At 43.2% G+C, this 13,417-nt stretch overlaps 2 protein-coding genes across 3 annotated transcripts in view; one reads left to right on the forward strand and one right to left on the reverse strand.

The window, feature by feature from the left end:
• Nucleotides 1-13,417, forward strand: part of cdh13 (cadherin 13, H-cadherin (heart)) — a 299,673-nt gene that overhangs the window by 15,083 nt on the left and 271,173 nt on the right. The gene's annotated exons all lie outside the window — the stretch shown is intronic.
• On the reverse strand, nt 8,300-11,198 carry LOC114154226 (uncharacterized). The gene is made up of 2 exons (XM_028033127.1): nt 9,275-11,198; nt 8,300-9,195 (listed from the first exon to the last, which is right to left on the reverse strand). Exon 1 carries the CDS (start codon nt 11,192-11,194, stop codon nt 9,434-9,436), a length of 1,761 nt encoding a protein of 586 aa, XP_027888928.1. The 5' UTR covers nt 11,195-11,198; the 3' UTR covers nt 8,300-9,195; nt 9,275-9,433.

The following is a 13,417-nucleotide window of genomic DNA, read 5'->3' on the forward strand; positions in this document are numbered from 1 at the left end:
AACTTGAGAGTTGGGGTAATGATGCTGGAGTGTAAGAAAGTTGAAGGGAAGAGCAGAAAAGAGGGAAGTTAGTGACGGAGCCTCCTGGCTGCATTCATGTGCGGCCTGTGGGTGGACAGGGCTGCTGAGTTGTTGCTCTCAAATGGCTCCTGACAGAGTCATTCCTCACATGGAGATTTACCTAAGCTTCCTCTGGTAGTGGGAGGAAGGGAGCGAGCCACCCTTTCCACTTCCCATGAATATTTATCTGCAGAGGGAGTTCACAGTGACAAATGGTTGTCTGAAGCAACGAGCTCCGTCGCCGCCTCCTTCCCGCCGCTCTCCACCTGGAGCTGCCTCCGCCACACCAGGCTCTGCTTTTAATAAATTCACCTGGCTTGGAGAGCCGACGCTGCGAAGTGTGAGAGGAAATGCATAGATGAGAAAGCAAATCTTTTAGTGCGTCTGCTGTGAAGCTGGGGTTGGAAGAAAGGGTCAGCATTTCATAAACACGCAGAGCGAGTTTACGCTAAACGCTGCTCAATGAATTCATTTCAACACCATTATGGAAATTAAAATGTAAATCTAATTCTGAAGATCTATAATGTACAGTGTGTTGGTAGATTTATGAAAGTTTGATTAAGAAGCTGAAGGATAATCTGCTGACAGCTGTTGAGGATCCACAGAAACAGAGAAAAGAGTTTTTCTAAATTCTTCACTGGTTCCTCATAACGCAGCGATGGAGCTCACCTGCATGTAAGCCCCGCCCACTAAGCAGGAAAAACCAGGGTGCAACATCATGTATTTACACGGAAAGATGTAACTTTAATGAAATACGTAGCAAATATGTATCACAATAACCTACCATGAAAAGTTATTAATCGCTGAAACAAAATCATCAGAATGATTTCGTTTCTCCGTCTGTTTTCATCTCGTTTTCTTTCTCACTTTCATCTCGATGTGAAACTCCAGATTTTAGCCTCATCCTTCAAATGCTTGTAGTCCAGGAACTATCCTGTTTCTCTGTGGTCCTACTGCCAGAACTTCCAGCTTCTGAAGTGGTGAGGTCAGCTTGTTCAGATTGTTCAGGCTGAGTCGACGGTTTTCCCAGAATCCCTTGCTGCAGCAGGTTCTCCTGGACGGATCCGACCCGTTTGGCCTCGTTCTGCTCTGAACAGAAACTTCCTGAAACAGTTTCAGGTTTGTGGAGCTTCATTAGTGAGACTCCAGTTCGGAGCAGCGGCGCCGAGCTCAGGACCAGAACCCATCGTCCCAAAGTAAAAAGCCACTTGTTGACGAAGCGACGCGTCCTTGGCGGCCGCATGGGGCCCGTCTCTGAAATCACAACCTCCTGCACAATTTTCGTGGCTGTGTTGCAAAGTTCAAACATTTTGCTCCATCATGATGTGTGTGGCGCTGCAGCAGCAGGCTGCGGCTCTCTGAAGCGTTTTATTGTGTTGTTTGGGATTCGGCTGCAGCCGTCTGGAGGTTCTGTCTGCGTCGGGTCGGCGCTGCAGGCTGGCTCAGCGCAGCAGCACGACTCCAGTGTTGAAGAGATTCAAAGCTGCTTCCACGTCGTTATTCCCTCATTTCCACTGGCTCTGCTTTTTATTGACTCATATCTTTACCTTCTTCTGCCGCCGACAGGAGGAAGGAAGAAGCTTCACACCCTGGAAACCAGGCAATCTCACTAAGTTCACCCAAAGTTTCAGATATCTCCAGACTTTTCAGAAACTTCAGACCAGAAAGGAGAGGAAAAGCAAAAACACCAAACATATAATCTTCAACAAAACACCAGCAGAACCAGCAGAACCAACCCGGTAGCTGAGTTGTGAGTCCATCTTCATTGAAAGCTATTCAGGAACAAATGGAGCTTCAGAGTCCACAGACTTGGACGGACGGAGGATGCAGACTCTGCTGTTGCCATGGTTACCAAAGGACCATTAAAACCAGTAAAACCATCCCCATGCCTCCGTTCTCTCCCACAGAAGCATCCCAGGCTGATTTACAACTAAAACCAACTCACTAGTTCATGGAGTTTCAGTGATTCCTGATTTATTAATTGTTTTTATCTATGCATTGCAATTTTTTTGCCCAGGTCTTGAAAATGAGATCTAGATCTCAACGGGGTTTACCTGGTTAAATAAAGGAACATGTTCCTGGTTCGTTCCTTCAGCAGAAAAATCATTTGAGCAGATTTTATGGTTTGGCTCTTTATGATGTGATTAATCTGATTGTTGCTTTCAGTGATGAAAGTCACTTCCTGACGTCCTGAGATGAACTTTGGAGTCCATGACAGTTTGGTTTGTAACCTGGAAACGTTTCTGCTGGTTTGATGGGATTTCAGAGCTGATTTCTTATTGAGAGTAAAGGTCCGAGGTCCAGATCGCGTCTCCATGTTGTTTTCTTTGCTCCCTGTTTTATCACAACAACAGGTTCTGTCTGATAGCCGCCGCCGCCGGTGCTGCTGGGAAAACAAACGCTTTGCTTGTTTTCCCAGCAGCGCCACAAACAGATTCAGTTTCATAATGGGAGACAACAACCTGCTGCGTTTTGGTTCAAAGCTTCTGATGCAGTGGAGACGCAACACTTTACCAAACTGTCATTTCTTCTTCTGTGGTTTTTTAAACCGTCAGTTGACCTGATTGGACAGACGATTAAAACATGATGAAAGTTCCTCCTGAGCATCAAACTCAAAACCTCTGCAGCATGTTTCCAACTAAACGTTTGAAGAAAATGTTTGTTATGCAGGTAGTTCTGTGAAAACACGCCTCAGTGTTTCAGTAATCTGGGTTTGTCCTTCAGGAACAATACGGCAGAGATTTTCATCAACTGGCTAAAAATGACATGAAATATGTTTTTGACATATTTGGTCCAAACTCAAAAAGCATTTTATGAAATTAAACGATCAGCCTTTCTTTACTAAAACAGACAAATAATAAAATCCTGCATTCACTGAGCTGCAGAAACCAAGGATCTCATGAAATTAGTTAATTAATCCAATTTCATTTCATTTTTAAGAAGTCTTTTTTTTTTTCTAAATTTTGGATATCCGTGTTTTAAAAAGTAAACATCTAACGTTAAATAAGGTTGATGTTTAGCATTTCAGTAGGTTGGCAGAAGAATAACAAAAGTATTTTTTCTTTTCCGATATGAAACGCAGGTATCTAGAAATACATCTGCAATAAAACAGAGCCGCACATATTTTAGAAAACTAAAGAAATAATTACTTTAGACAAATTAACAGGTGCCACCAGAATTTCACTTTTTGCATCAATATTTTCCCAAAGCAGTCCAGGACGTTGTGCTTTCTGACATTTTGTCCTCTAGAGTATTTTATTCTCCATAAAGGTTTTAATTTTATGACCTAAAACACATTTTCCATTTCATTTATTTCTAAAGAAATGAGTAAAGCAGCTACAAAAGTCTTCAGTAAACTCACATCTCTGTCTTCAGAGGATCTGAAGACTCGGTGTGCTGGGACGCTAGGCTAACAGGCGACGGGACGCTGTGTCCAGGAGCTGCATGTTAATGGATCAGAACCACAGAGTTTGTCTCCGTCTCTCTGGAGTTTATCTTTCTGCCTGCGACTCTGAAAAGGTCGTGTGAAGCTGAAGCTGCGGCTGAGAGCAGGAGAGGGAAGAGAGGAGAGCTGCAGAGAAATGAGATGATTAAACACGCTGGCATGAAGAGAGACGGGCTAAGTGAATGTTAAATAATGTTTGACTCTGAAGCTTCTGCTGGATTCAGCTGGAGGAGTCTGAGTGTGAGAGGCAGAAAGAGATGGAAAGTGTCAGAACGTCACATGAGAGAAGCTGAGATTAAAAAAGCAAAGAAGAGCAAAATGAAAGTAAATACATGAAAGAGAATATTTAAGATCCATAACTCATTACTGCATTCACATCACGCCGCCTTTTACTGATATCACCCGGCTTACTGTAACCAAATCCAGAAATAAATGAAGATGGTGAAGCATGGTGATGAAGAAAAGATTTTAATAACAGGAAGAAAACAAGAGGAAGAGGAAGAGCAGCTGCTGCTCAGATTCAAGGATTCAAGATTCAGACCTGATAAAACGTTCAGGTTGTACTTCTCCTCTGGTCTGATCCTCATTTCATGGCGTTCCGACAGGAAGTGACGTGGTTCAGATGAAGCCGTTCATCTGGGCCGGCGCTGGACTCACTGAACCACGGCTGCAGGTTCTGCTCACTGGACCTGCCTCCAGCTGGGAGCCCAACCCGGGACCGGGTCGGGTTCATGCTTTGTCTGGTTTCAGCCACAAACTTCAACATATTTTATATGAAACCAAAAGCAGTTCATAATTCTAAAATGATAAATGTTTACTGATTGTTTTCCTTTTATACTGTCTACAGAACATGTGAACGTTTATCATTTTCCTTCCAGTTAGCAGCTTCGTGTTGCTGCTTAAACTGGAACTGAATCAGTTCTGAATCTAAAAGATGACCGTCTCTCCTCTGAACCTCGTCCTTCATGGGATCTGAAGTATTCAGACCTGATCCTTGTTTTCAGGTCTCTTCAGTAACTTTCTGTTCACTTGTTTCTGCTTTAAACCAGAAATTATGAAGATGGAAAATGAACCGCAGCTCATCAGTCCTTCTTCCTCCAGTTTTTTGTGATTCCTCTGTCATGGAAATTCATGCAAAGTCAATAAATCTCTGCATGTTTTGTGCTAATCCATAATTTAATTTATAGCAAATTGGAGGTTTGTGTGCTGCTAACTCCCGCCTATAGGTGGCAGTATTTCTTACTGCCTCATCCGGACTTGATGTGACGTTACTGACTGTAACTAGGTTCGGAAATGTTTTCCCAGTTGTTTCCACCAGTAGCCATCATGGCTTCTACTGGTTCCAGTTGGCAGTGGCTCACCTGGTTGGACTGGGATATTTACAAAAGCTGGACATCACTAAATAAGAAACTGACCCAAAATATTTCTAAAAAAGCTCCAGAAAAACTGTGATTTTTAACTGCAAAACCTGGCAGATTTATGATTTATGATCCTGTTGTGGGAAACTTCCTGAACAGAAAGCAGCTCCACTTTCTCTCCAGATTTATTGGAACACAAACAGTTTGTGTGTAAATGTTCAGAACAAACTAATGGCTCCGCTGGCAGGATTTATGCTGATCGCCATTATTATTATTATTATTATTATTATTATTATTGTTTCTTACAAACAGAAATGGAGTGAAAGTCTGTGGGACTGCAGGATTAGAGGAACTCGAAGGAATAAGAAGAAACTGAAACGCTGCTGAGACAGAAAAGAGGAAGTAATTACATAATCCAAACATATATATATATATATATACGTATATATATCTATATATATGTATATATATATGTATGTATGTATAAATCTATAACTATTATTATATGAGCCCAGTTCAGCACACAGTGTCTCACAGAGGAAGCTGAAGGTTTTCACAGGGAAAATCCCGTTAGTGTTTTTTCTTTCTGTTTGTTCTGAGGAAACTCGGCGGTCCGAGCAGAAGGCGTCTCGCTAAACGGATTAACGCTCAGGTGGAAGTGGCTCGGCCTGCTGCAGGTGTGACTGACGGAGTTAAGCTTCACAATGACGCGGTGAGAAAGGTTGAGCAGTGAGTGACGCGTTTTCTCAGGGTGGGGGGGAAACGTGATTGATAAGGAAAAGACTCGCCATCAAGAACAGAAACTGCAGAGAGCGATGGCTGACGGTCAGACGGGATCCACCTGATTTACTCCTCTCGAGTTTAATCAAAGCTCAACGCAGTTCTTGGTTTCAACAGACATTTATTGTGGACACGTCTTACAAAGTCCCCAAAAAATGCCGTCAACTAAAAACAAAAGGAAACACAAACCCAAATCAGTTCACAATAAATGGAGAATTTACATAAATAAAAGGTACAAATGAACAAAACCGTACCTCATTAGCCACATTGACTCCAGAGGAATAAAGATTAATTTCTAACAATCAGCTTGGATGCCCCATGTGGCTCTAAATGCCCCAGTCAATGTTTCCCTGGGCAACAAACGAAATAACAAGATTTGAAAACTGTTGGCTGGTTTTTAAAACCTGAGACTCGACACGGAAAACCACGAATAATCTGATCTTTAACAGGTTTGGTCACAACTCCACACGCCAACAGATTTCAGACAGAAAATCTCACAAAACTCTGGAGACCAAACACGAGTTCAGAGTAAACAAAGATGGCCGACGAGGAAGAAGCAACGGAGACAGTTTGAGGATATTTGACAGAAAAACAAACCAAACCTAAACTCTTTTTTATCTTCTGTGTTTTAGATTTCTCTCCATGTTTCCGTCAGATCGCTCTCTGATTGGCTAACAGGCTGCGTTCTGATTGGACCTCAGGAAACACCAAATGACCAGGATGCTCTGATTGGCCCAGAGCTCAGATGTTCTGATTGGCCCAGAGCTCAGATGTTCTGATTGGCCCAGAGCTCAGATGTTCTGATTGGCCCAGAGCTCTGATTGGCCCAGAGCTCTGATGCTCTGATTGGCCCAGAGCTCTCTGACTCATCCTCAGATTATCTTTAGAGGATCCTGATTATCCTTTAGTTTGTCTGAAAATCAGGACAGAAGTCGTCATAAAAATCTTTCTGAGTGAAACTAAATTTTCCTGTTTCGTTTCCACAGAGGAGCAGAAAGGTTTTCTGTGGCAGATCAGTTTGTTGGCTTAATGATCAACATGTCATCCACTGGGTTTGATTTTGGGATTGTTGGAGCTGCAGGTTTTTCTTCCTCCTCCCTGCAGGGTTCTGTATTTGTTCAGGCATGTAGTTTGCTTGGAGTGAAACAGACAGTGACTGACAGCTGAATGTGCTGCTTGTTTGTGGTGGGAAACAGCATATTATCATTTCTCTGCATGTTTGTGTTTTCCTCAGACTTTGTGTTTGTGCTGCAGCAGGAAGCAGATTAAAGCTTCTGCTGGGAAATTCTCTCCAGATAGCCTGCACGTCCCTCCACTGACTTTATTGTCCCTGTGGTGATATAATCCCACTGCGCGTCAACAAGCATGCTTGCACACTTCAGCGCTCCTGTGCACGCATGCATGCGCAGCCGCCCACACGGCGACACGCAGCCGCTCTGGTTCTGGTTTGGGATTCTGCTGGCGAACAAAGGTTGATCCTCCGTCCTGGGCCGCTGAGCTACGCTCCTCACGCTCCTCACCTTGCGGCTCTCAACTCAATTTCACACTTGCCAGCTGCTGAAATGTCCTAATTCAATTTTCCCTGTTTAAGGAAGCGGAGGCCAACTCTCTGAGGAAAGTTTAGAGGAACGGGTCGGTCAGCGGTCCACAGCTGCAACGCTTCCTGGACAGACAGGCTCCCCTGAGGGCTGCAGGCTGGATGCTGCTGGTTGGATGGAGACACTTATTACTAACAGCAGAAATGGTTCAACAGTTTGATGCTTTTATTGTGAAGGGTCGGTGATGCAGGATGAATCCCTGGTGTTTAATGTCAGATGAAATATCATGAGGAGTTTTAAAGTATCTTGAAGCTGTTGAGGAGGTGAGCCGTTGCTATGAAGCTTTCCAAACACAAACCTCAGAAATTTACAGATTAATTTCATATTTGCAAGTAAAACGTAGATATTCTCTGATGTGGAAAAGTTTTTTTAAAAGGATCGTTTTCTTCCACTTTTGGCTCCAAATGACTTTATAACTTCTGATGTTTCAACATTACAGAACATCCCCGTTTTTTCCAGTAAAATAATATTCCTTTATTTAATCAGGTAAACCCCGTTCAGATCTAGATCTCATTTTCAAGAGGGACCTGAAACAAACTTCACTCCCCATCGGGGAATCGAACCCCGGTCTCCCGCGTGACAGGCGGGGAGACGCACCACTGTACTAACCAGGAGATTCAAAATGTGACATTAGATTTAGAAGTTCACTCCTTTCCTCCTTCTGGTCCTTCGTCACGCGGCTGGAGAAGTTTCTCCTGATCATCTGAAACCTCTGGAGCGTTCTGTCCCGCCAGACGCTCTGCCCTCATATCAGTGTCATGTCGACCGTTTTCGTTGCTTTAACTAGGATGTAACGCTCTTCTTAAATGCGCAGGTCTGACTGCAGGGCTTAGTGTTAACCACTCTATAAAATCAGAAATAGGTACGGCATGGAGTCATGATTGGGTGGATAATTGATGCAACTGATGCAAAGAGCTTTGTTTATATTGCCATTTATTGCAGTGGAAATAGTAATGATAATAATAATGACAATAATAATAATAATAATAATAATAATAATAATACTAACAGCAAAAACTAAACAAAGAGAAATTGTTCAAAAGAAACAAGGACGGGGGAAAAAGAACAAACCCAAAATAAAATAATCAATAATACTTCAAAACCAAATGTAGTTCAAAAGTCCAAGAGCAACGGGAGAATTGTTCTTTTCCTTTAGATACTCCCTTAGAGTTTATTTTGTTTCCTGTATGGAAAGTGTTGTTTGGTTTTCCTGTGTGGAGAGTGTCTTTCTTTTTCCTACCACCAGGTGGTGTGTGAGTAGCTCGCCATCCTCCGTCAGCAAGCGAGTCGATGAAGGGGAAGAAAAAAAAAACCTGACCTAAAAGGCCAGAAAACATACATTAAGTTCATCTATAAATGTTATATTTATATAAGCTAAATGGGGAAAAAACCAAATACATACTGCTATGTATTGACAACCACTTCATATATTATAAAAATGAGAGGGGAAAAAAAATCCTTTTAAAAAGAAAAGTGCACTTCATAATTCAAGTTCAAAATTTCTCAAGGTAATTAGCAGTCGCTACGAACAGCTAATAATAAATCAAATCAATCAACTTTAAGAATGTGATTGATCAAAGTAGCTATAAACAAAATCATATTAGGTACCAGACTTCATTGATGCACCAGCATGGAATACAACAATAAACAAAGAAATCATGAAAAATAATCAAATCTAAAGTTGAAAGAGAAGCCTTTAAATATTAAAGGTGTGGCCTTTAATTCGGCTTTAACAGTGTGACTTTTTATTAAGTAAGTTATTAGTAAGTGGACTGAGCTGATGTGGCAACTGATTGTTGAGTTGGTAGCTAATGCTAACTGGCGGCGTACAGCGGAAATAACGCCCCATCATATATGGATGAATATTTACTCACCGTCGAGTAACGGACTGTCTGAGGAAGTGGATGTTACTTGTTCTCATCAGAAGGTAAACCAGGCATCAACAAAGCCCAACCTGGTGAGTATTGCAGCGGATATATTAGCGGCGCTAGTATTGCTGATACAACGTCAAGTTCAGATGGTACTTAACTCACCGCAGATCCTCGAGTTTTAGAGATGAATTCGTTCAGCGATGAGTCGAGTTGGAGATTTGAGATTGTTTTATTAACAACCAACGCCACAACTCACAGTGAGCAGCAGCACAGTGGAAACCCGGAAATACACATGAGGGTCCCAGCTGTTAAAGGGACGGCTTAAAGGGAAGGTGGTTGGGGCGTGGCGGTCACGTGGGTTACATGTTCCCCCCCTGATCCCATGCACGTCCCCGTACATGGACCAGGTTGAGTCTGGATGGCTGGCTGGATAATACCAGGAACAGTCATGTGTTCATCATCCTCAGTCCCTTCAAGAGCATGTGTAAATGCAGTGGTCAGTCCATGAAACAACAACTGGATACTCTTCAACAACGGGTGACCGAGTTGGGAGTACTGTAAACGTTCTGGTGGTCTTCTTGCTCGGGTTGACCTCCGCAAAGATGGTTCTCCCTCAAGACTCGATGGTTCTGTTTCGGGACTTGATGATTCTGTTTCAGGGCTTGATGGTTCTGTTTGAACAATTAAGTCCACTTCTGGTTCCATATTATTGGTGGAGGGCTCTGGAGTGACAGGCTCAGGACCTCCCTCAGCAGCAGGATCTCCAGCAGCATCTCCTGCAGAATCATTAGTTTCTGAACTGATGTTTACTGCCTCTCTGTCCACAGGTTGAAATTCCCTTGGTTCCTCTGTGACAACTGGGAGTTCCTGTTCCAAATCCTCCTCCTCTTCTGCAGCAGAGGATGGGGGCTGATCAGGAACTTCAGGTAGGTCTGCAGGTGGAACAAATTGCTGGACAGGAGGTACTGGTGAATTAACAACAGTGATGAATTTCACAAGCTCGAAGGAAGAAGGATCATACAGAGGTGAGATGATCTCATCTTCTGATGCATCTTCATTATCAGGGTCAGGTAAGTTCACAGGCAGGTGCTTTTTCCTCTTTACAGGTAAGTTTTTTACAGGACTCCGTTCAGCTAGGTAATTACAAGGCAACAAAAGATCACGATGGAGTGTTCTGAGAGGTTTATCCTGGTTCTCTGGTTTTACAGTGTAAACAGGGAGGTTGCCAGCCCTCTTTACCACTACATATATGTCAGGTTCCCATTTGTCAGCCAATTTGTGCTTTCCTCTCAGTCGGACGTTTCTAACAAGGACCCTGTCGCCTACAGCAAGTTCAGAAGTGGTGATACGCCGATCAAAAGAGGTCTTATTGCGGGACATCACCTTCTCTGAGTTTTCCGCAGCCAACTGATGGCTGTCTTGCAGATGCGTTTTCAGTCTTTGGACATACTGTAGGTGAGAGGTGGAGGTGTCCTCTTCCAGTGGTAACCCAAAAGCCACATCTATGGGAAGACGAGGTTGGCGACCAAACATTAGTTCGTATGGAGAAAATCCAGTGACATCATTTTTAGTGCAATTGTATGCGTGAACAAGGGGTTTTACAAAATCTTTCCATCGAGATTTATTCTGCTCACTTAATGTCCCTAGCATGTTAAGCAATGTGCGATTGAATCTTTCCACAGGGTTACCTCTAGGGTGATAAGGAGTTGTCCTTCCTTTATGGATGCCAGCAATATCACACAGTTCTTTGATGGTACGGGACTCAAAATCCGGTCCTTGGTCACTGTGTAACCTCTCTGGAATGCCATAGTGGACAAAAAATTTTTCCCACAAGCATTTAGCAACAGTTCGAGCTTTCTGATTTGGTGTTGGAACAGCAACAGCATATTTTGTGAAGTGATCTGTAATCACGAGAATATCTTTCACTCTGCGGTCTGGCTCCAGAGACAGGAAGTCCATGCACACTAACTCTAGGGGTCTTGATGTCTTGATGTTAACGAGAGGTGCAGCATGTTCTGGTAAGGTTTTCCTTTTTACACATCGTTCACAGGTCTTGATTTTGTTGTAAACGTCAGTGGACATTCGTGGCCAAAAGAACCGGGAACAAATTAAATCTAAGGTCCTCTCAATCCCAAGATGGCCCATACGATCATGAAGCTGAACCATCACCATATGCCGACACTCCTCTGGTAACACTAACTGATAGGCTACTCTGTTTCCCACTTGCCGTCTCCTGAGAAGAAGGTTGTTACGGAGCTCCAATTTATTTACTTCTCTCAACAGGAGTGGCAAATCTGGAAGTACATCCCTCAGTGATGGCGGTGGAGATTCCCCACTCTCAAGCTGAGCAATCACATGTTGGATGGTGGAATCAGCTCGCTGTTTGGCAGTAAGATCAGTAGTAGAGAACCGGGGCAGAACAGCAGTGGCAAATTGGGCATCGTCTGTGTAACTGTCAGGTAGGCTTTCCACATGGGCAGACAAAGAGAGAACAAGGGCATGGTCATTGCTTGAGCTGAGCACCAGGTGGCGGTCACAGATGGCTTCGACAATGTGCTGGTCAATGGTGGTGCAACCTGGTTCCTCGAGATGATGTTGAACAAACTTTAATACTCTCTCCCTTTCTTTGCAGGATTTAAGGTCATCCGGTATCTCAGGATGTGGTCGTCGGGACAGCCCATCAGCATCTGCATTCTGTTTTCCTGCTCTGTAAACAATCTTGAAGGTAAATGTGGACAGAACAGAGAGCCATCTATAACTTGTAGCATCAAGCTTAGCTGATGTCAAAAGGTAGGTCAGCGGATTGCTGTCTGTGACCACAGTAAAGTGTGTGCCATACAGGTAGTCATTAAACTTCTCAGTAACTGCCCATTTAAGTGCCAGAAATTCTAATTTATGTGCTGGGTAGTTTGATTCACTTCTGGACAGACCTCTACTTGCATAAGCTACAACTCGATTTTTGCCATCATTTTCTTGATATAGCACTGCTCCAAGGCCTGAAGAACTGGCATCAGTATGGAGAGTGTATGCTGCTGTACAGCCAGGGGGACATCAGAAACATCCGACTTGCTGTTCCATAAACTCCAACATGACCTCTTGGTTTAGGCATATACGTTCATACATTTCCTAATTTCATCCTTCCAGACTTCTTCTTGTAGAAAACAGTTCAATAAACCAAACAAGCGGCACCAGGCCTGTTTCTTTTTCATTTCCCATCAGAAAAGTAGTTTCCCTGCTGGTGCAGGATGACGGAGTCTGCTGCTCTACCTGAGGAAGAAAAGTGAAGCAATTCCCTCCCTGTGTTGGACGAACGTTTTTACTGCGTTCAGGGAGACATTTTAATTGAAATATGTGAAGTGACTCAGTCCAATCATCTCCAACCTTTGCCTTCAAACACGACGCTACAAGAGAAATGACATTCTCAGACCTGGCGTACAGACGCAAGGTCAGCTGAGCAAACAGTCGCTAAACGGAGCTACCGGCCGGCCGCCAGCCAAACTGGGAGCTCTGGTTGGCCGTGCTGACATTTCCTCCTGACAGGAAGCCGAGCAGGACTCTTGATGTCTCGCCGGTGTCCTCTTTATGTCCATTGTGGACGCCTCACTCAGGAAGGCAGGTGTCGGCAGGACTTGGACAGCTTCTCAAATATTTGCGCTCTCCCAGTGAAAGCAGATGTTTTCAGAGTGCAGCCGCCATCAGTCACGCTGCGCGGCGCTGGGCAGTTCGGCCCAGTCTGTCATTTGTTATCAGGTGGGAACAGATTGGCTGAAATATTTATGTTGGAATGTCTTCACTCAAACTCCGAGGTTTTGTTTCCTGCTTGCTGCAGCCTTTATGGGTGAACTGAGCTGATCTGTGATTGATTCCAGTTCAGGTTCTGGAACAATACATAAAAATCTCTATGTAAAAACAAAAATAAAACATATTGCACATTTTTGTTCAGTCATTTTAGTGTTCAGACGATTATGAGAATAATAACATTTCAAATTTCCTGTTTGGGTCCCATGATATTTTATTTATTGTTATTTTTGGTTGCCATAAATAGCAGAAATGTGTGTAGTTTTGTTTGTGTTCTATTTTAAATACATGCTCTGCCATTATGATTTGATTTCTACTTCTAAAAATGTGTTGAATGTATAAAGAGCAGCAGAAACGAGTCGTTCACTTTGTGTTTAAAGGGAAGTTCAGTTTTTACTTCTTTACAGGATTTGTCCTCACAGAACCCAGTTGAGCCATATTGAGAAAATTTTAGCAGAATTATAAAAGAATCATCTCCAGATTTGTTAGCAATAGCTTCCTACTTCA

Source organism: Xiphophorus couchianus, chromosome 2 (assembly GCF_001444195.1).
Source record: "Xiphophorus couchianus chromosome 2, X_couchianus-1.0, whole genome shotgun sequence".
Taxonomy (NCBI): domain Eukaryota; kingdom Metazoa; phylum Chordata; class Actinopteri; order Cyprinodontiformes; family Poeciliidae; genus Xiphophorus; species Xiphophorus couchianus.